Source organism: Ranitomeya imitator, chromosome 1, assembly GCF_032444005.1.
Source record: "Ranitomeya imitator isolate aRanImi1 chromosome 1, aRanImi1.pri, whole genome shotgun sequence".
Lineage (NCBI taxonomy): Eukaryota > Metazoa > Chordata > Amphibia > Anura > Dendrobatidae > Ranitomeya > Ranitomeya imitator.
The window spans coordinates 944,888,967-944,913,413 of NC_091282.1; the positions used below are offsets into that span (position 1 = coordinate 944,888,967).

Below are 24,447 nucleotides of genomic sequence, written 5' to 3' on the forward strand. Positions count from 1 at the left end.
CCCTGCCCCGCTGATCTCCCCCTGCCCCGCTGATCCCCCCTGCCCTGTGGATCACCCCCTGCTCTGCTAATGTCCCCCCTGCCCCGCAGATGTCCCCCCTGCCCCACTGATCTCCCCTCTGCCCCACTGATCTCCCCCCTGCCCCAGTTTTTCCATTAGGGTTGGGGCTAATATTAGGGTTAGGGTTGGTGCTAAAGTTAGGGTTGGGATTAGGGGTAGGGTTAGGATTAGGGTTGGAATTAGGGGTAGAGTTAGGATTAGGGTTAGGATTTGGGGTAGGGTTAGGATTAGGGTTGGGATTAAGGGTAGGGTTAGGATTAGGGTTGGGATTAGGGGTAGGGTTAGGATTAGGGTTGGAAATAAGGGTAGGGTTAGGATTGGGGGTAGGGTTAGGGGTGTGTTGGGGTTAGGGTTGGAGTTAGAATTCGGAGGTTTCCACTGTGTAGGCACATCAGGGGCTCTCCAAACATCACATGACACCCGCAGACTATTCCATCAAGTCTGCATTTCAAAATGTCACTACTTTTTTTCCGTTTAACAGAATAAAAATAAAAAATTTGAAAATTGCGAAATTTTCAAAATTTTAGCCAAATTTCCATTTTTTTACCAATAAACGCTAAAATTATCGACCTAAATTTACCACTAACATGAAGCCCAATATGTCACGAAAAAACAGTCTCAGAACCGCTAGGATCCGTTGAAGCGTTCCTGAGTTATTACCTCATAAAGGGACACTAGTCAGAATTTCAAAAAAAGGCCAGGTCATTAAGGTCAAAATAGGCTGGGTCATGAAGGGGTTAAAGAGATTTTATTTGTTATGTAAATTATCTTACTAATATAAATCTTATGTAACTTCATCACACACTCAGTTTTCTATTCATTGCTGGTTCTAGAATATCAGCTTGCTGTCAGTAAATGCTAAATGATGATGACATACAATCATTCTTCCTTCTGCCATAGGAAACATTAATTTCCCTCAATACACTATACATAGCTACTCTTGCCTAGTTGTAGGCATTCTGTTAATATCAAAAACATTTTTTGCATTTCTAATGTTAATTATGTTATTGTCTCTCACAAAATTGTGTCCCTAGTAATTCTGTTTTACTAAGCTGCAATTTAATAATTATCATGTCATATTATTCATCAAGCTTGTCTTATTAGTTGTCATAAGATTATGAAAAGGTTACAGTACAAAGACTAATGAAATTTGCTTCATCCTGTTAATTTATGCAAAAACATTATGAAACTATATCTTTTAAATATAACATTATTATTACAAGGGTGACATTACAGAACATTTCTTGTTGTAATGCCCAAAGGTAAAAAAAACATGTTGGTTTGATATATACTTGGAATTCTACCAAACAATGTTAAGGTGAAACTACAGGTGCTTCTCACAAAATTAGAATATAATAAAAAAAGTTAATTTACTTAAATTTGTCAATACAAAAAGTGGAACTCGTATATTATATAGAGTCATTGCAATCAGAGTGATGTGTTTCAAGTGTTTATTACTTATGTTGATGATTATGGTTTACGGCCAATGAAAACCTAAAAGTCATTATCTCAGTAAATTAGAATACTCTACAATACCAGCTTGAAAAATGGTTTTAAAATCTGAAATGTTGACCTACTGAAATGTATGTTCAGTAAATGCACTCAGCACTTGGTCAGGGCTCCTTTTGCATCAATTACTGCATCACTGCAGCATGGCATGTAGGTGATCAGTTTGTGGCACTCCTGAGGTGTTATGGAAGCCCAGGTTGCTTTGATAGAAGCCTTCTGCTCATCTGCATTGCTGGGTCTGATGCCTCTGACAATACTCCATAGATTCTCTATGGGGATAAGTTCAGGCAAGTTTGCTGGCCAATCAAGCACAGAGATACTGTTGTTTTTAAACCAGGTCTTGGTACGTTTGGCAGTGTGGACAGGTGACAAGTCCAGCTGGAGAATAAAATTTCCATCTACAAAAACTTTATTGGCGGAGGGAAGCATGAAGCGCTCTAAAATTTCCTGGTAGACAGCTGTGCTGATTTTGGTGTTGATAAAGCACAATGGACCTACACCAGTAGATGACATGGCTCCCCAACCATCACTGATTGCGGAAACTTCCCACTAGACCTCAAGCAGCTTGGATTGTGTGCTACTCCACTCTTCCTCCAGACTCTGGGACCTTGGATTTCCAAATGAAATGCAAAATTTACTTTCAACTGAAAACAACACATTGGACCACTGAGCAACAGTCCAGTTCTTTTTCTCCTTGGCCCAGGTAAGACGCTCCTGGATACATCTGCATGTGGTGGCTCTTGAAGCAATGAATCCAGCAGCAGTCCACTCCTTGTCAATCTCCTCAAATGTTTGAATTGCCTTTTTTTAACAATCCTTTCAAGGCTGCAGTTATCCCGCTTGCTTGTGCACCTTTTTCTACCACACTTTTTTCTTCCACTCAAAATTCTATTAATATGCTTGGATACAGCACTCTGTGAATAGTGTGCTAATTTAGCAATGACATTTTGGCTTACCCTTCTTGTGGAATGTGTCAATTACATCATTCAAGTCAGCAGTCTTCCCCATGATTGTGGAGCCTACTGAATCAAACTAAGGGACCTTTTTAAATGCTTAGGAATCCTTTACAGATGTTTTTTGTAAATTATTCTAATTTACTGAGATAATGACTTTTGGGTTTTCATTGGCTTTAAGCCATCATCATCAACATTGACAGAAGTAAACGGTTGAAATAGATCACTCTGTTTGTAATGACTCTATATAACATATGAGTTTCACTTTTTTGTATTGAAGAACTGAAATAAATTAACGTTTTGAAGATATATTCTAATTTTGTGAGAAGCACTTGTATCTAATTGTACAGTACCTTGTAGCTGCTGCAACAAATCCAAAACAATTATGCCATTACAGTTCTGTACATATTACATACATTATAAGAATTTACATGATAAGCAATAAAGAAATTCTATGTTCCCCATGTGTGCGCATTAAAGGCACAGTGTTGACTGATTTGTTTTGGTTCTTGTTAAATATATGTTTTGAGGACTGTTAATTGTTACTTTTTTATTTTTATGTTGTATCTTCTTGATTTTAGGCATTCAATGTATATACCTTAAAGGAACTGGATAATGTGCTGATGAAATCATTAAAAAATAAGATTTCGTCTTGTGAATACAACCTTCACGAGCTAACCCAGCACAGAACAAGTAAGTATGGTTTCCATTTTCGATGCCTTTTCTAATTTGTTTAGATTGACTTAATATGTAGTACTATATGGCAATAAGTAACACTCTAATAAAGCGCTGTTCACACTTCTTTTTGAACCTTTTATTGGAGGTATTCTCATCTTTCCTGACTTATTGTCATGATCCGTTCCTGGGTTTAATCCGGTCTGTCCTTTTTCCGGGCAGATTATGTCAAAGGGTTAACTTTGCTCTGCCTCATTCTGGGTTCAGGTTTGCTATTTAGCTCCCATGCATCCTGCTGGTGGTGTCAGCTATAATTCTGCCTTTGACATGTGAACTTGTCTCTGGTAGCTCTTGATTTGACCTGCTGTGATCCCTGACTTGCCCCATGTCTGTTGACTCCCTCTGTCAAATTTTGGAGGGCATTTTGTAAAAGATTGGGTGTTTGCTTGACCTTTTCCTTCTCCTTACCATCCTGAGACCAACGGTCAGATGGAGGGGACCAATCAGTCACTTGAACAGATGATTTTGAGGTGTCTTGCTATGTCTCAACAGGATGATTGGTGTTCATAATTGCCCATAGCTGAGTTTGCATTTAACAATCGGATTTACCAGTCCACGGGTACAGCACAATTCATCTGTAACTATGGTTTTCACCCCTATTTTGGTGAATTTTCTAGGCTGGATTCAGGATGTCCAGAGGCTGATATGGCAGTGCAACAATTGGGGGAGGTGTGGAGGGAGGTCCAGAAGAGCATTGGGGAGGCTCAGGGCAAACATAAACTTTTTGCGGATAAGCGGCGGTCTGTAGGATCTATATTCCTGGTAGGAAATAAAGTGTGGTTGTCTGCCAGGAACATTCGTCTTAAGGTTCCTTCTGCTAAGCTAGGTCCCATGTTTATTGGTCCTTACGAGACCATTGAGGTGGTCAATCCAGTTGCCTTTCACTTATGGCTTCCTCCGTCGCTTTGGATCTACAATGTGTTCCATAAGTCCCTTCTTAACCCCTTAAGCCCCAAAGGTGGTTTGCACATTAATGATCGGGCTAATTTTTACAATTCTGACCACTGTCCCTTTATGAGGTTATAACTCTGGAACGCTTCAATGGATCCTGATGATTCGGACACTGTTTCTTGTGACATATTGTACTTCATGATAGTGGTAAAATTTATTCGATAAGACTTGTGTTTATTTGTGAAAAAAATGGAAATTTGGCTGAAATTTTGAAAATTTCACAATTTTCCAACTTTGAATTTTTATGCCCTTAAATCACAGAGATATGTCACAAAATACTTAATAAGTAACATTTCCCACATGTCTACTTTACATCAGCACAATTTTGGAACCAAGATTTTTTTTTATTAGGGTTAAAAGTTGACCACATAGTAACATAGTAACATAGTAACATAGTTAGTAAGGCCGAAAAAAGACATTTGTCCATCCAGTTCAGCCTATATTCCATCATAATAAATACCCAGATCTACGTCCTTCTACAGAACCTAATAATTGTATGATACAATTTTGTTCTGCTCCAGGAAGACATCCAGGCCTCTCTTGAACCCCTCGACTGAGTTCGCCATCACCACCTCCTCAGGCAAGCAATTCCAGATTCTCACTACCACCAATTTCTCATTTTTACAACACCATTTTTTTTTTAGGGACCACATCTCATTTGAAGTCATTTTGAAGTGTCTGTATGATAGAAAATAACCAAGTGTGACACCATTCTAAAAACTGCACCCCTCGAGGTGCTCAAACCACATTCAAGAAAAAATTTTTTTTTTTTTTTTTTTTTTTTAGCAAAATTTGGAATTTTTTTTCACCACTTAGATATAAAATAACCTAGACATGTTTGGTGTCTATGAACTCATAATGACCTGGAGAATCATAATGGCAGGTTAGTTTTAGCATTTAGTGAACCTAGCAAAAAAGTTAAACAAAAAACAAGTGTGAGGTTGCACTTTTTTTGCAATTTCATCACACTTGGAATTTTTTTCCCGTTTTCTGTTACATGGCATGCTAAAATCAATGGTATCGTTCAAAAGTACATCTCGTCCCGCAAAAAATAAGCCCTCACATGGCCATATTGACGGAAAAATAAAAAAGTTATGGCTCTGGGAAGGAGGGGAGCAAAAAACGAAAATGAAAAAGCGGAAAAAGCTCCGGGGAAAAAGCTCCGGGGGTGAAGGGGTTAAACACCTTCTTCTCCACGGTATTCACGGTGGAAAATGAAATGCTAGGTGAAATCCCAAGAAACAATGAAAACCCTATATTAAGGGACACCAATCTAACCCAAGAAGAGGTGCGAAATCGGCTAAATAAGATTAAAATAGATAAATCTCCGGGTCCGGATGGCATACACCCACGAGTACTAAGGGAACTAAGTAATGTAATAGATAAACCATTATTTCTTATTTTTAGGGACTCTATAGCGACAGGATCTGTTCCGCAGGACTGGCGCATAGCAAATGTGGTGCCAATATTCAAAAAGGGCTCTAAAAGTGAACCTGGAAATTATAGGCCAGTAAGTCTAACCTCTATTGTTGGTAAAATATTTGAATGGTTTCTGAGGGATGTTATTCTGGATTATCTCAATGAGAATAACTGTTTAACTCCATATCAGCATGGGTTTATGAGAAATCGCTCCTGTCAAACCAATCTAATCAGTTTTTATGAAGAGGTAAGCTATAGGCTGGACCACGGTGAGTCATTGGACGTGGTATATCTCGATTTTTCCAAAGCGTTTGATACCGTGCCGCACAAGAGGTTGGTACACAAAATGAGAATGCTTGGTCTGGGGGAAAATGTGTGTAAATGGGTTAGTAACTGGCTTAGTGATAGAAAGCAGAGGGTGGTTATAAATGGTATAGTCTCTAACTGGGTCGCTGTGACCAGTGGGGTACCGCAGGGGTCAGTATTGGGACCTGTTCTCTTCAACATATTCATTAATGATCTGGTAGAAGGTTTACAGAGTAAAATATCGATATTTGCAGATGATACAAAACTATGTAAAGCAGTTAATACAAGAGAAGATAGTATTCTGCTACAGATGGATCTGGATAAGTTGGAAACTTGGGCTGAAAGGTGGCAGATGAGGTTTAACAATGATAAATGTAAGGTTATACACATGGGAAGAAGGAATCAATATCACCATTACACACTGAATGGGAAACCACTGGGTAAATCTGACAGGGAGAAGGACTTGGGGATCCTAGTTAATGATAAACTTACCTGGAGCAGCCAGTGCCAGGCAGCAGCTGCCAAGGCAAACAGGATCATGGGGTGCATTAAAAGAGGTCTGGATACACATGATGAGAGCATTATACTGCCTCTGTACAAATCCCTAGTTAGACCGCACATGGAGTACTGTGTCCAGTTTTGGGCACCGGTGCTCATGAAGGATATAATGGAACTAGAGAGAGTACAAAGGAGGGCAACAAAATTAATAAAGGGGATGGGAGAACTACAATACCCAGATAGATTAGCGAAATTAGGATTATTTAGTCTAGAAAAAAGACGACTGAGGGGCGATCTAATAACCATGTATAAGTATATAAGGGGACAATACAAATATCTCGCTGAGGATCTGTTTATACCAAGGAAGGTGACGGGCACAAGGGGGCATTCTTTGCGTCTGGAGGAGAGAAGGTTTTTCCACCAACATAGAAGAGGATTCTTTACTGTTAGGGCAGTGAGAATCTGGAATTGCTTGCCTGAGGAGGTGGTGATGGCGAACTCAGTCGAGGGGTTCAAGAGAGGCCTGGATGTCTTCCTGGAGCAGAACAATATTGTATCATACAATTATTAGGTTCTGTAGAAGGACGTAGATCTGGGTATTTATTATGATGGAATATAGGCTGAACTGGATGGACAAATGTCTTTTTTCGGCCTTATTAACTATGTTACTATGTTACTAAGAAGTTTAAATAAAAGTTTTTAAATATAAATGAACATTTAATTTTTTTTCACAAAAATTTACTTCAGCTCCAATTTGATTTATTTTACCAAGGGTAACAGGAGAAAATGGACCCCAAAAGTTGTTGTGCAATTTGTACTGAGCACGCTGATACCCCATATGTGGGGGTAAACCACTGTTTGGGCACATGGCAGAGCTTGGAAGGGAAGGAGCGCCGTTTGACTTTTCAATGCAAAATTAACAGGAATTGAGATGGAACACAATGTTGCGTTTGGAGAGCCACTGATGTGCTGAAACATTGAAACCCCCCCAAAAGCGACACCATTTTGAAAAGTAGACCCCCAAAGGAACTTATCTAGATGTGTTGTGAGAGCTTTGAACCCCCAAGTGTTTCACTACAGTTTATAGGCAGCATCAATAGTAAAAAGAGAGAGAGCGAGAGAGAATTTCCCTGACGGGAAATTCTTCCGCGCATGCTCAGTTTCAAAAGACGACATCCATCGCTGAATTCCTGCTTTTGAGAGTCAGCGACGGATCCTGTATCCATAGGCTTCCTTTATAGCCAACGACAGACAGCGCAGGATCCGTCGCTGAGCGATTTTCTGAAGTACAGAAAAGACGTTCCTCTGTGCGTTGTCTCCGCCCGACGGACAGCAATTTTACGACGGATCCAGTGCACGACGAACAAAACAGAAGGCCATCTGTCACAATCAATCGCTAATACAAGTCTATGAGAAAAAAACGGATCCATCAGAAACATTTGCTGGATCCATTTTTTTATAAAACAAACCGACGCATTGTGATGGAAAAAGAAAGATAGAAGTGTGAAAGAGGCCTAACCCTGCTGGAATCTGCTTGGACTGAAGCTGGCACAGCTCCTCATACTTTCCTTAGACATATAAAGAAAATGTGCATCCTACTTTGTTAAGGAGATAAAGCATTTTCTTTGACATCTAGATATTAGTAAAAATGTAATTGTACAGTTGCAAAGTACAAAATGGAGTTATGGTACTTTCGTGTGAGGACCTCTGGCTTTAAGTCTTTATTGAACAAACAACACCTAAATGTTTTTGGAATAATACTACAAGAAGTTAATGTCTGTTCCTAGAAAAGAATTTAAGTCCTCTGCATAAAATCTAAGGACCAGTCAATGAAGTGTACTCACAAGTGGCGTTGTTTCTACCTGGACTCAATGAAGACTTAATTCTACAGTTGTGTGAAAAAGTGTTTGCCCATGTAACAACTCTGCTGGCATCACAGCATGGCCTCACATCTCTCACACAATCTTACCCACTGCTCCAGGCCATGATGTGCTTTCTCTTTAATGCCAGCTCCATGTACTGCGTCTCTGCTCTCTGCATGCCTCATGGCTATGTGTATAGGGGGCCGGCGCCTGAACTCTCTGGTTCTTATAGGAATCAGGTGCACCTGTCCAATCAGTTCCTGACCAATTACCAAGAGGCCTCCTGTATATAGTGCAGCTCCACCCTGTGGTCTGGGCCTGTGCAATGTGTTAGCTCAGTTAGTGTTTAGCTGCTGAGTTTGCCTGGCCTTGCTCTGAGTTACTCTCTCTGAGCTTTTCTCTGTGCTTTTGCCTTGTTCTTGTAGTCCGCCCTCCAGGAGGCAGAATATCCTGGTCCCTGTGTCTTTGTCCCTGTGTCTTGTTCTATTGCCTTGTCTGTACTTTGTCTTTTCTCGGTCTCCTTGTCTGTGGCTTCCTTCCCTGCTTTCTTTCCTTGTGTTTTCTGTCTGCTTTCACTCCGCACTCTTGTGGCTCTGCACTCAGACCTTGCTTCGCACTCTCTGGCTTTGCTCTGTGGCTCCGCTCTTTGCGGTTCTATCTGGCTCCGCTCTTTGCGGTACTATCTGGCTCCGCCTCCTGTGTTTCTGCACTTGGCTCCGTCTTTGCTCTTGGCTCCGCCTCCAGCGTCTCCGCTCTTGGCATTACCTCCAGCGTCTCTGCTCTTGGCTCCGCCTCCAGTGTCTCCGCTCTTGGCTCTGCCTCCATCGTCTCCGCTCTTGACTCCGCCTCCAGCGTCTCCGCTCTTGACTCCGCCTCCAGCGTCTCCGCTCTTGGCTCCGCCTCCAGCGTCTCCGCTCTTGGCTCCGCCTCCAGCGTCTCCGCTCTTGGCTCCGCCTCCAGCGTCTCCGCCCTTGGCTCCACCTCTTGCGGCTCCGCCCTTGGCTCTGCCTTCTCCTTCTCTTCTCTTAGTTCCACCTTCTTCTTGTTACTTGGTCCTCCTGTCTGAACAGGTTCCAACCTGTTTCTCATACCTGCCTGCAGACCGGTCCCTACCGGTTCTTCCTATGTTCCAGCCGTACCCGCCTGCCTACCAGAGAGCCAGCCGTGTCCGCCTGCCCGCCAGTGTCTCTGTTGTACCCGTCTGCCTGCCTGTGTCCCAGCCGTGCCCGCCTGTCAGCCAGAGTGCCAGCCGTGCCCGCTCCGTTCCTTAGTGGGATCAGCAGCCACAGCCAGACTTCACTCTGGAGTGGCACCTGGTAGCTTCCTATTGCACAAGTCTGACCTCACCATCAGAGGCTCCAGCGAACACCTAGGAAGCTACTTAGTTACGCCCCTTCCAGGGAAGTTTGGTCTGTGGTCCAGTGGGGCCACACCCCCGTATGCCCGCGCCAACCAGTCTGGGCGCGTGCGTGACAGTTTGCACAGGCCATGGCCTCCGCTGTATCCCATGTCCTACCACTCTCAGAGCATGATGAACTTTCTCTCTACCAGTAAGAGCAAGCTGAAGAATTTGTTCCGCCCTGTGTCGTTCCAATTGAGGAGACCTCGGGCCCAATCATAATTTCAAATGCTCTCTACGATCAACTCCGGGCCTATGAGGAGGAGCACAACCCCGCTGACCCACCTAGGTTCTATGGGAATCGAGAGGAATGCCAAAGCTTCCTGGAACAGTGCTTGCGCTACATCCTGCAGAATGCAGCTTGTTTTCCCTCTGACCGGATTAAGGTGGGCTATATCATGTCCTACCTAGCAGGAGATGCTTTATTATGGATTTGTCCCCTCTGGGAAGCAGGGGATCCTATCGTCATGAGTCTTGGGGCCTTCCTGGTGGCCTTCCGTAAAGTCTTTGATAAGCCTCGTCCTGCTGCTCCTGTGAAGTCTTCCCCATCTAGATCCGAGAGGCGCTCCAGACGGGCGAAACCTGTGAGGAAACCTCCACGTCAAGCCATGACCGTCTGTGATCCTCCAGTTCCTCTACCCGTTAAAGCAGCTACTCTAATAGAACCCAAAAAGACTGTCAAGAGTGGACTGGCAAAGCATCAGTCTAAGACCAGTCGTAAGAAGGGCTTACTATGTCGCTGCTGTTGTGAGGAACACCTGGAAGACCTCTGTCCAGGGGAACTAAAGCTCCAAAACCTCGGGCCAGTAGGAGAGACTGCCCTTGGTGAGAATAACTCCCTTCCGCTAAAGTTTGAGTCTGTTCCAGTGCCTTGTGGGAGCTTCGGTCCTGCAGATGTGTTAAAGCTGCTAACCAGATGGAGTCTAAGTGTGATTCCTGTTCCACTGCTCCAGAATCCTGTGAAGGTGTTTGGTGATTGCCGAGTCCTACTTATGAACAGTCCAGTGTTGAAGGGACAACTACAGCTCCAAATCGGAGCATTGAATGCGGAGAGATTTGTTTTCCACTTGTTGACCAGTCCGCCCCTCGGTCGTTCTGAACCGGATACTCTGCTGCCCATTCCGGTCCAAAGACCCAGCGTGGTTCTGCGTTTGGAACTATCAAGTCTCCAGAAGTTTCTTGTTCCTAAACTGCTAGGTCAACCTACAGTGTTGATATCTTCTCCACCCAATCTGCTGGCTATTGAGTCACGGTGTGCTGACCTCACTGAAGTAAAGGAGACAGTGGCGTCCTCTCCGCACACCTCCATTGTCAATACCTGTGACCAGTTCCCAGGAACATCCCTGTCACTTAAAAGATTTTCTATGAACTTTGGGAAGAAGATGCTTCCTTTAATGATGCCTTCGGATTCCATGTGGCAGGTGGATGAAGAAATTGAAGCTGAAGCTCTTGCATCTCTGTTCTTCACCAATCCGGAGGAAGAAATGGTCCAGTCTTGTCAGAGCAACTGGCTGATGGGTCTTGCTAAATGTATGTCTTCTGCTTCCAAGTGGCTACTTGCTGATAATACTAAGACAGAGACTTACTCATCCTCTAATCTTGAAGAGGAGGTCCAGTTTTTTCAGGGTACCAGGTTGAAGATATGCATATGTTTCCTATATGTATGCCACCAGTTTCCATCTGGCTATCGGGCGAAGATCCCAAGACTGAAGTGTTCTCATCTCTGCTGCCCACCGGTCTAAAGGAGGAGGTCCAATTTTCTTGTGATGATGGACTTAAGTTGGATCCAGTGAAGGTGTCTTCAGTGTCCAAAGAATCAGACTATGTTGTGGTCAAATCACAAGCTTCCAAGTCCCTGCTTTCTGTTGACCAGGTGAAAGAAGTCCTGTCCCTTGTGTCTTCTGAGTGGGAGGCTGATCTTACTGGACTCAAAGAGACTGAGCATCCTGAGATCTTTAATGTCTCAAATACCTCATTCTACGAGAGGAATGTTGTGATGGCTATGACTATGTGTCCTCCTATCCTTCTTCTACAGGTTGTTCTGGCGGGCTTTAAGAGGAGGGGCCGTAAAGGGGGGGTACTGTAACAACTCTGCTGGCATCACAGCATGGCCTCACATCTCTCACACAATCTTACCCACTGCTCCAGGCCATGATGTGCTTTCTCTTTAATGCCAGCTCCATGTTCTGTGTCTCTGCTCTCTGCATGCCTCATGGCTATGTGTATAGGGGGCCGGCGCCTGAACTCTCTGGTTCTTATAGGAATCAGGTGCACCTGTCCAATCAGTTCCTGACCAATTACCAAGAGGCCTCCTGTATATAGTGCAGCTCCACCCTGTGGTCTGGGCCTGTGCAATGTGTTAGCTCAGTTAGTGTTTAGCTGCTGAGTTTGCCTGGCCTTGCTCTGAGTTACTCTCTCTGAGCTTTTCTCTGTGCTTTTGCCTTGTTCTTGTAGTCCGCCCTCCAGGAGGCAGAATATCCTGGTCCCTGTGTCTTTGTCCCTGCGTCTTGTTCTATTGCCTTGTCTGTACTTTGTCTTTTCTCGGTCTCCTTGTCTGTGGCTTCCTTCCCTGCTTTCTTTCCTTGTGTTTTCTGTCTGCTTTCACTCCGCACTCTTGCGGCTCTGCACTCAGACCTTGCTTCGCGCTCTCTGGCTTTGCTCTGTGGCTCCGCTCTTTGCGGTTCTATCTGGCTCCGCTCTTTGCGGTACTATCTGGCTCCGCCTCCTGTGTTTCTGCACTTGGCTCCGTCTCTGCTCTTGGCTCCGCCTCCAGCATCTCCGCTCTTGGCGTTACCTCCAGCGTCTCTGCTCTTGGCTCCACCTCCAGCGTCTCAGCTCTTGGCTCCGCCTCCAGCGTCTCCGCTCTTGGCTCCGCCTCCAGCGTCTCCGCTCTTGGCTCCGCATCCAGCGTCTCCGCTCTTGGCTCCGCCTCCAGCGTCTCCGCTCTTGGCTCCGCCTCTAGCGTCTCCGCTCTTGGCTCCGCCTCTAGTGTCTCCGCTCTTGGCTCCACCTCCAGCGTTTCCGCTCTTGGCTCCGCCTCCAGCGTCTCCGCTATTGGCTCCGCCTCCAGCATCTCCGCTCTTGGCTCCGCCTCCAGCATCTCTGCTCTTGGCTCCGCCTCCAGCGTCTCCGCTCTTGGCTCCGCCTCCAGCGTCTCCGCTCTTGGCTCCACCTCCAGCGTCTCCGCTCTTGGCTCCGCCTCCAGCGTCTCCGCTCTTGGCTCCGCCTCCAGCGTCTCCGCTCTTGGCTCTGCCTTCTCCTTCTCTTCTCTTCTCTTAGTTCCCCCTTCTTCTTGTTACTTGGTCCTCCTGTCTGAACAGGTTCCAACCTGTTTCTCATACCTGCCTGCAGACCGGTCCCTACCGGTTCTTCCTATGTTCCAGCCGTACCCGCCTGCCTACCAGAGAGCCAGCCATGTCCGCCTGCCCGCCAGTGTCTCTGTTGTACCCGTCTGCCTGCCTGTGTCCCAGCTGTGCCCGCCTGTCAGCCAGAGTGCCAGCCGTGCCCGCTCCGTTCCTTAGTGGGATCAGCAGCCACAGCCAGACTTCACCCTGGAGTGGCACCTGGTAGCTTCCTATTGCACAAGTCTGACCTCACCATCAGAGGCTCCAGCGAACACCTAGGAAGCTACTTAGTTACGCCCCTTCCAGGGAAGTTTGGCCTGTGGTCCAGTGGGGCCACACCCCCGTATGCCCGCGCCAACCAGTCTGAGCACGTGCGTGACAGCCCCCTTCTTGATTTCCTATTCTTTTGCATGCTTGTCACACTTATTTTTTCCGATCACCAAACAAATTTAAATATTAGACAAAGATAACACAAGTAAACACAAAATGCTGTTTTCAAATGAAGGTCTTCATTATTAAGGGAAACAGAAATTCAAACCTGCAGGGTTCTGTATGAAAAAGCATTTGCCCTCTAAACCTAACAACTGGTTGGGCCACCCGTAGCAGCAACAACTGCAATCAAGCATTTGTGACAACTGGCAATGAGTCTTTTACAACGTTTGGTGCAATTTTGACCCATTCATTTTTCCAGAATTGTTGTAACATAGCCACATTGGAGGGTTTTCAAGACTAAACCGCCTTTTTAAGGTCATGCCACAGCATCTCATTCAGATTAAGGTCTGGACTTTCACTAGGCCACTCTAAAGTCTTAGTTTTATTTTTTCTTAGGCCATTCAGAGGTGGACTTACTGGTGTATTTTAGATCACTGTCTTCCTGCATAACCCAAGTGCACTTCAGCTTGAGGTCACGAACAGATGGCCTGACATTGTCCTTCAGGATTTTTTGATAGACAGCAGAATTCATGGTCCCATTTACCACAGCACGTCTTCCAGGTCCTGAAGCAGCAAAACAGCCCCAGACCATCACACTACCACCACCATGTTTTACTGCAGGCATTATGTTCCTTTTATGAAATGCCTTATTACTTCTATGTCAGATGTAATGGGATATACACCTTCCAAAAAGTTCAACTTTTGTCTTGTCAGTCAACAAAGTATTCTCCCCAAAGTCTTGGGGATCATCAAGTTTTCTGTCAAAATTGAAATTAGCTTTTAAGTTGTTATTATTGCTCAGCTTTAGCTTTCATCTTGGAACACTGCCATGCAAGCCATTTTTTGCCCAGTCTGTTTCTTATAGTGGAGTCATAAACACTAACCTTAACTCTGGCAAGTGAGGCCTTAGTTCTTTGTATGTTGCTGTGAGATCTTTTGTGACCTCTTGAATATGTTGCCACTGTGCTCTTGGGGTAATTTTGGCCGGCTGGCCACTCCTGGGAATGTTCACCACTGTTCAATGTTTTCACACAGAGCCCTTTGTTTAATATTTTAACTTGTTTAGTGACCTGAAACATTCAAGTGTAACAAACATGAAGAAGAATAGGAAATCAGGAGGGGAGCAAACATTTTTTCACACATCTGTATGTGTGTAACCTTATTTTGCATCTAAACCTGTACTAAATCTTTGGACTAGCTGATGAAAGGAAAGGAATCCTTGGGGTATGAATCTGATTCTAAACTTTGTGCTTGCATAGGTGTGGAGGTGTGTTTGTCTTTTTACTCTAAGGACAAGTCTGCCCAGACCCACTGATTGTCACAGTCTCAGTTCCACTGTCTAGTGTCCTGTACCCTTGCACCTGTGCCTCAACGTGCCACCTCTGCTATTTCTGTATACCTTTGACTCTGTTTGATAAACTAATATTTACCCTGTTTGTATTTTTCATTACTAAACCTTAAATGGGGTATTCCCATCTCCAATGTCCTATCCCAATACTTAGTATGTATAGTAATAATAGCAAATGCCTCCAATTACAAATGTATTATAGACTAGTTCTTCTGATAAGCTATGTTGCTTATACCAAGTGCATGGCATTGCAGTAGCTTAGGTATCCATCGTTATAACCACTCATATAGTGACAGTTAGTTAGCTGTTAGTGGTCATAACCATGGATACCTAAGCTACTGCAATGCCCTGCACATGAGGTAAGTGACATAATGAATCTGGAGATCTATATTAAATTTCTAATTGGAGGTATTTGCTATTATTATTTTTATTACACCTACTAATTATTGGGGTAGGGTCTTGGAGCTTCCATTTTGTACAACAAATCTTGTGTGCTCTTTTGTAAAAATCCAGAACAAATGAAACTGTTATGCCAATTTCCTCTTTTTGTCCAGTTAGTCATATAGTCTGGCTGTGACACATTCTTTTTTTTACATTAACTGTGAAATTACTGTAGTTTTTTATGTAGCCAGCATTAAAGTTATTTAAATTGTTCATTGTAGTTAACAAATCCTTCTAGATTGAGATTTTTCATTTACTCCAGACAATATCTTACTTTGCTGCCCTAGGATTGTCTTTTGCTTTGTGCTCTATGGCACTCAACATCCAGAAAACAGGAATCACCAGTTACACAGATACACCTTTATCTACATTAATGTTGCATTATTTCATTTTATTTCTAGATGTATTTTCCTGGATGGAAAAGCCTGCAACCATAATAAAAATACCCATTATTTAGATGATTTAACCATAGTCAGAGGACTGGGAAACAGTTACTCTGCAGAAATATTACAATTACATTTTTTATAACGGCATCCAATTTTTATTTATTTAAAATAAATTATCACCCCTACGTTATCTTATGATTTATATCTGCATTTAGACTTAAGGGGTCATTCATTACTTTTTAACAATTGCTTAATGAACCAAAGGTGGTGGAAATGTAAAAAGAAAAAAAACCTATCGAGATGGAATTGCTTCTCTGCACTGCCATTGTTCTCTGTCAAAATAGTGTTTTTTCATGTTTTGATGGCACTTAAAGGCTTCATCCAATCTGCAGCCACGACAGCTTCATTTTTCATTTTTCAAAAGCAAAAAACAAAAATAAAGCTACTCTATGATTGCTTGCTATGGTCAGCAAAGGCACTTTTCTTTTTTGAGTCAAAAAGTCTTCACTCATATCTTTAGCTACATTGGAAGACATATAACACCTATAATATATCCTTATGTGGATTACCAAACTACAAATAAACACCTATAAACAAAGGCACCACACATTGGTACTATAAAAAAGTCACTTTATTGATGGAAAAAAGACCACAACCTGGTCTATATTAAAAAAGCCATAACAGGCATATTGGTAAGACATAACAAACACAGAACGGGTAGACAAAACCTGGTAAATAGCAAAAAATAGTTATATACATGCACTAAGTGTGACAATAAGGGCTCTCATTACATAACAAACATGCTATATATAGCGGTAGGGCAGTTATGGAGTCACTTTATTTACTCCAAGACAGTGCTATAGTCACTGTGCACCAAGTACAAGTGTACATATATAACAGGTGCTGGAGCGAACAAAATAAGTCCACATATATTTGTATCTGACTCATTAGAAAGAAAATATAATCAAAATACGTTGTAACATAAGATTAAATAAGCCAAAGACACCTACTATGCACAGTGTCAGAGAATTACCAGGACATATGCCCTGCTACAGAATATATACATAGAACATGTGTTACCCGTGTACAGGAGAGAGAGGAACCAGGAGTCTACCACACCCGACGCGCGTTTCGCAGTGAAATGCTTCGGCCAGGGGTGGTTAGACGTTGGGGAGGTACCTTTTTATACACACCAATTGGTCTCATAAATACATGCAGCTGCAGAAAGCCGTAATCCTTGCGCCAGGATAAACCGGAAGTGACCGTTGTCATAACAGCGGTAAACGCAAGAAGGATGCATCCATAAAATCATGTAACAAATGCTCGGAAATAAACATACAAACCATGACGCTTGTGCAGTGAAGTGCCCGCCGAAATATGGTAAATAATAAACGCTGTGCCTAGTTGTGCCGAGAAGATACTTCCGGTTGACCGGCCGCAGATGGAAATGACGTGAATTGACTTCAAAACCAGAAAACGGCGCCATCTGATGGTGAAGAAAGGAAACGTCCAGCACAGATAGCGCTGGTGTACAACAGCATTAGTTCAGAGTCTGGGTCTAGCAATGGCGCCATCTAGAGGTAACAAACCGACACATCCAGTACGGCCAGAACTGGTACAAAGTGCCGAAAATCAGTAATTGGCGCTATTTAGGAGAAAAAAATAAAAAAATCGTGGAGCACAATTACATAGAGGGATAGGACCTATCCCATATATCTATAAGGTAGAACAAAATAAATTAGTGCAAATAGGAGGGATACAAATAGCGGAGAATACCGCATAAATATAGCAGCCACATAGTTATACGGAAATTTTTTTTTTTTTTTTTTTTTATTTTTTTTAGCACACAAACATATTAAAATATACAGTTCCGGATATTAATAGATAAAAAGCATGTGATGCACACCCACATGTATAACAAAGTGAAAAAGTGCACATAGTAATGAATGGGATAGGCTAGGTATCTATAAAAAACCATGCAGGTGAACACATTAATTGTGAAACATATGAACGTGATCACTGTAAACTTGATTGCTATGTAAATGGTGCAAGGCCAAAAGGCAATAAGTTGAAAGACGTGAATCAAACGGTGGTAGGAAGTGACACTGGAAACCCAGAACCTACATAATGAAAAACAGAAAATAGAACAAAAAGGATTAAAACCAACGACTAAAAACAGCTCAGAAACGATTAAAATCAACGGATAAGTTTATTTTTATAAAAAATAAAAAATAAATTTTTATATATATATATATGGGAAATACAAATAGTTTTTTCCATTAAGGAGCAGACATATGAATGGAATAGAGGCAAATCATGGTACAAATCACACATTATAGGAAAGGCTGGAAACTGTTATGTTCGTTTAATCCGGATGGCGAAATAGTGTTCAGTTTGAAAATCCATCTTGTCTCCTTTTGTGCTAATAAGCGTTTCCAGTTCCCGCCTCGTGGTCCTATAAAAACCCTATCAATGCCTTTGAAGATTAAACCGGTGGGATCACAATTGTGAATCTCCCGGAAATGGCGTGGAATGGGCTTCAATATTGAAGTGTCACTGGCCTCCTTGGCGCTTTCAATGTCCAAGATGTGCTCTCTGACACGTCTCCGAAACTCGCGAGTCGCGGTTTGTATGTTTATTTCGGAGCATTTGTTACATGATTTTATGGATGCATCCTTCTTGCGTTTACCGCTGTTATGACAACGGTCACTTCCGGTTTATCCTGGCGCAAGGATTACGGCTTTCTGCAGCTGCATGTATTTATGAGACCAATTGGTGTGTATAAAAAGGTACCTCCCTAACGTCTAACCACCCCTGGCCGAAGCATTTCACTGCGAAACGCGCGTCGGGTGTGGTAGACTCCTGGTTCCTCTCTCTCCTGTACACGGGTAACACATGTTCTATGTATATATTCTGTAGCAGGGCATATGTCCTGGTAATTCTCTGACACTGTGCATAGTAGGTGTCTTTGGCTTATTTAATCTTATGTTACAACGTATTTTGATTATATTTTCTTTCTAATGAGTCAGATACAAATATATGTGGACTTATTTTGTTCGCTCCAGCACCTGTTATATATGTACACTTGTACTTGGTGCACAGTGACTATAGCACTGTCTTGGAGTAAATAAAGTGACTCCATAACTGCCCTACCGCTATATATAGCATGTTTGTTATGTAATGAGAGCCCTTATTGTCACACTTAGTGCATGTATATAACTATTTTTTGCTATTTACCAGGTTTTGTCTACCCGTTCTGTGTTTGTTATGTCTTACCAATATGCCTGTTATGGCTTTTTTAATATAGACCAGGTTGTGGTCTTTTTTCCATCAATAAAGTGACTTTTTTATAGTACCAATGTGTGGTGCCTTTGTTTATAGGTGTTTACATTGGAAGACATAAAGAGGGACAAAGAAGGCACAACTGGGTGACATGAAGGTGTCTGAAAGCTGCCAGAAGAGATTTATGGTGAACTAGATGGTGGCCCGATTCTAACGCATCGGGTATTCTAGAATATGCATATCCACGTAGTATATTGCCTAACCACGTAGTATATTGCCCAGCCACGTAGTATATTGCTAAGTCACATAGTATATTGCCCAGCCATGTAGTATATTGCCAAGTCACATAGTATATTGCCCAGCCACGTAGTATATTGCCCAGCCACATAGTATATTGCCCAGCCACGTAGTATATTGCCAAGTCACATAGTATATTGCCCAGCCACGTAGTATATTGCCCAGCCACGTAGTATATTGCCCAGTCACGTAATATATTGCCCAGTGACGTAACATTCAGCACAGAGCCACGTAGTATACAGCACAGACACGTAGTATAAAGCACAGTCACGTAGTACATTGCCAGGCCACATAGTATATTGCCCAGTCATGCAGTATACAGCACAGAGCCACGTGGTATATTGCCCAGCCACGTAGTATATTGCCCAGTCACGTAGTATATTGCCCAGCCACGTAGTATATTGCCCAGCCACGTAGTATATTGCCCAGTCACGTAATATATTGCCCAGTGACGTAACATTCAGCACAGAGCCACGTAGTATACAGCACAGACACGTAGTACATTGCCAGGCCACATAGTATATTGCCCAGTCATGCAGTATACAGCACAGAGCCACGTGGCATATTGCCCAGCCACGTAGTATATTGCCCAGTCACGTAGTATATTGCCCAGCCACGTAGTATATTGCCCAGCCACGTAGTATATTGCTCAGCCACGTAGTATATTGCCCAGTGACGTAGCATTCAGCACAGAGCCACGTAGTATACAGCACAGACACATAGTATAAAGCACAGTCACGTAGTATATTGCCCAGCCACGTAGTATATTGCCCAGTCACGTAGTATATTGCCCAGTTATGTAGCATATTGCCCAGTTACATAGTATATTGCGCGTTCACAGAGAAGAAAAAATATCTTTGTGGACCTATATCCTTAAAAAATTTACAGAAAAAAATCCCCTGTGTTGACTAGATGAAAATTACCTTTATTATAATAATATTAAAAACCAACAAAATAGGTGCACTCAACACAAACCATCACCATGACAACAACATATCATAGAAAAGACCAGGGTGGTGCCTAGCCCTGTAATACACTATATGCGCCCTACCTGCCAGCGGAGGTTGGCACCCTATAGTCCTGCGCAATTGGCGCCCCCGCTCACCGTCGACTATCCCTCCTACCCCTATTGGGCCCTAACAGGATGGCATAGGAACATATAAACAGTCACAACAAACCACAGTCGTTTGTATGATTGAAGAAAAAAAAAAGGTCTATAATACTATCTATTCTGCCCCTACCTGTCAGCGGAGGTTGGCACCCTATTATAGTACGACAGTGGCGCCCCGCTCCACGACGACTATCCACTATCCTGTCCCTTGTTAGATGATTAAGGGTATAATATATAATAAGGTGCTGTAGTGCTTAACAAAATGTATAAATGCTCCCCAGGATTTCATATATTTGTACGGATCCCATAGGTATAACACTCATTCATAATGCATGTATACCAGACACAGTACAATTTGATGTAAAGAAATTTCAAGTATCTGGTCTAGTGCACATCCAGATCACCCTGGTACACTAATCATTATCAAATATATACAATCCTCAATCAATCGGTGTCACCACTATTCGGACCCCAAACAATAGACCACAATCAATCGGTCTCCTTGCTATTAGGATACCGTGCAAAATCCTTGGGCACAACAATATATAGTGCTTATATGTCTATAAGTGTATCCCTTCTATACTCTACCCAACGCGTTTCCCCTCACTATTGCATGAGGTTCATCAGGAGCAATACACATTTCTAAAGGGTTACTTAGCTTTTATCCTCATAATTGGTGTGTCATAACCGATATATGGTTCAGCATCTCAGGGCGGATCCCCTCTTGATATGGTGCCTCCAAGAGGGGATCCGCCCTGAGATGCTGAACCATATATCGGTTATGACACACCAATTATGAGGATAAAAGCTAAGTAACCCTTTAGAAATGTGTATTGCTCCTGATAAACCTCATGCAATAGTGAGGGGAAACGCGTTGGGTATAGAATAGAAGGGATACACTTATAGACATATAAGCACTATATATTGTTGTGCCCAAGGGTTTTGTACGGTATCCTAATAGCAAGGAGACCGATTGATTGTGGTCTATTGTTTGGGGTCCGAATAGTGGTGACACCGATTGATTGAGGATTGTATATATTTGATAATGATTAGTGTACCAGGGTGATCTGGATGTGCACTAGGCCAGATACTTGAAATTTCTTTACATCAAATTGTACTGCGTCTGGTATACATGCATTACGAATGAGTGTTATACCTATGGGATCAATATATATACATATGAAATCCTGGGGAGCATTTATACATTTTGTTAAGCACTACAGCACCTTATTATATATTATACCCTTAATCATCTAACAAGGGACAGGATAGTGGATAGTCGTCGTGGAGCGGGGCGCCACTGTCGTACTATAATAGGGTGCCAACCTCCGCTGACAGGTAGGGGCAGAATAGATAGTATTATAGACCTTTTTTTTTTGCTTCAATCATACAAACGACTGTGGTTTGTTGTGACTGTTTATGTGTTCCTATGCCATCCTGTTAGGGCCCAATAGGGGTAGGAGGGATAGTCGACGGTGAGCGGGGGCGCCAATTGCGCAGGACTATAGGGTGCCAACCTCCGCTGGCAGGTAGGGCGCAGGTAGTGTAGTACAGGGCTAGGCACCACCCTGGTCTTTTCTATGATATGTTGTTGTCATGGTGATGGTTTGTGTTGAGTGCACCTATTTTGTTGGTTTTTAATATTATTATAATAAAGGTAATTTTTATATAGTCAACACAGGGGATTTTTTTCTGTGAATTTTTTACATAGTATAATGCCCAGCCACATAGTGTATTGCCCAGTCACGTAGTATACAGCACAGACACATAGTATATTGCCCAGCTATGCAGTATATTGCCCAGCCACATAGTATATTGCCCAGCCACATAGTATATTGCCCAGCCACATAGTATACAGCACAGAGCCACGTAGTATATTGCACAGACACGTAGTATACTGCCCAGTCACGTAGTATATTGGCCTGTCACGTAGTATGTTGCCCAGCCACATAGTATACAGCAGAGAGCCACGTAGTATATTGCACATACACATAGTATACTGCCCAGTCACGTAGTATATTGCCCAGTTACGTAGTATATTGCCCAGTCACATAGTATACAGCACAGACACGTAGTATATTGCCAAGTCACGTAGTATATTGCCCAGCCACATAGTATACAGCACAGAGCCACGTAGTATATTGTACAGACACGTAGTATATTGCCCAGTCACATAGTATACAGCACAGACACGTAGTATATTGCCCAGCCACATAAAGACACAAAAAGAGCACAGCAAGGTCAAAAATACTCTGTTGTAAAGAAGTCACAGTAAATAAGCAAGTGCTAGTCAAAAAATGAAAAAAATACAGGGTATTTAGTTAATACGTTTTTTTGCAAAAAAATGTATATTAAGCTGTTCCATCAATCTCCAAGGTATACCCATAATAGAGCAGTCCTATCTAATGTATATTGCCCAGCTATGTAGTATATTGCCCAGCCACATAGTATATTGCCCAGCCACATAGTATATTGCCCAGCCACATAGTATACAGCACAGAGCCACGTAGTATACTGCTCAGTCATGTAGTATATTGGCCAGCCACATAGTATGCACCATATCCCTGTTAAAAAAAAGAATTAAAAATAAAAAATAGTTACATACTCACCTTCCGGAGCCTCCAGATCGAAGCGGCCGGTTACCGACTCTCCTCGCGCGCTCCGGTCTGAAGAGTGCATTGCGGTGTCGTGAGATGATAATGCAGCGGTCTCGCGAGTCCGCACCTCATCATCTCGCGAGACCGCAATGCATGGAGCGGTCACCGGGGCGTCGCGAGGAGCATCGGTAACCGGCCGCTTTGATCCGGGGGCTCCGGATCGTGAGTTTGTAACTATTTTTTCTTTTTTTTATTATTTTTAACATTAGATATTTTTACTATTCATGCTGCATAGGCAGCATGAATAGTAAAAAGTTGGTCACACAGGGTTAATAGCAGCATTAACTGAGTGCGTTTCACTGTGGTCAATGCTGCCATTAACCCTGTGTGAGCGCTGACCGGAGGGGAGTATGTGGACGCCGGGCACTGACTGCGGGGAGTAAGGAGCAGCCATTTTCTTCTGGACTGTGCCCGTCGCTGATTGGTCGTGGCTGTTTTGCCGCGACCAATCAGCGACTTGGATTTCCATGACAGACAGAGGCCGCGACCAATGAATATCCGTGACAGACAGAAGGACAGACAGAAGGACAGACAGACAGAAGTGACCCTTAGACTATTATATAGTAGATTGAAGATATCCTGTTTGCACATTAATCCAAATAATAGACTGGTTGTCAGACTCAAGATCATATAATATAAATTACTTTACTGCCTTTACTGAAAAGGGAGAAATGTATATCTTTAACTGAGGTGGTATTAAATTAAATAGCTAACATGAAGAGTAAACATTAAGGGCCTGCTTCATCAATGGCCTTCAGAATTCTGGCTTAAAACTCTTTGAAAAATGACATTTTGTGCAACGAGCAATTGCACAATTTTGTTTTACTTTTGCCATTTTTGTGCCAGTTTTGCCAGTTCCACTAAAATGGGAAGAGCAGAAGCAGGATGAGGGTGGAAAAGGGCATGAAACCACACTTTGTCTAATGCACGAGAAGCTGTGGCGTTCCTTATGCCTTATGTGTGCCTCTCAATGAATCAGAAGTGTCTGTCTCAAAAACATGCTTATGGTGATCTTAAAGGGGTCATCCAGGTTTGGCACAAAAGTATGGAATGATTATGTGACTGAAGAAGAATTGTGGATCCTCACATTGCGCACAGCACGTGCTGTCAGGATATTCCAGTGCCGGTGCTGGAAGCTGCGGTCATGTCACCGTAGGTATGCTATATACATATTCCCGGCTACATTCCAGCTAGATGTGCTCAGTGCCGCTTAATACAAGTAAATTGAGCGAAGCAACATATGTCTAGTCAGAATGTAGCCAGAAGTATTCATATTGCATACTTGCGGTCAAAATGACTGCCCAGTCTCACTGCCAGCACCGAAGAATCCTGCCAGTGTGCGCCGTACGTGATGTGAGGATTTACAACTCTGCAGTCACATAGATAGACTGCAGACTTCCGAGCCAAACCTTGACAACCTCTTAATTAATGAATACATGGAACCTCATCTTATGATT

At 43.0% G+C, this 24,447-nt stretch overlaps 1 protein-coding gene across 3 annotated transcripts in view; it reads left to right on the plus strand.

The window, feature by feature from the left end:
- Positions 1-24,447, plus strand: part of BANK1 (B cell scaffold protein with ankyrin repeats 1) — a 1,115,425-nt gene that overhangs the window by 568,572 nt on the left and 522,406 nt on the right. For all 3 annotated transcript variants that reach the window (XM_069743643.1, XM_069743641.1, XM_069743642.1), the window contains exon 6: positions 3,104-3,215. In XM_069743643.1, the coding sequence (XP_069599744.1) occupies positions 3,104-3,215 (112 nt within the window). The remainder of the gene's footprint in view (positions 1-3,103; positions 3,216-24,447) is intronic.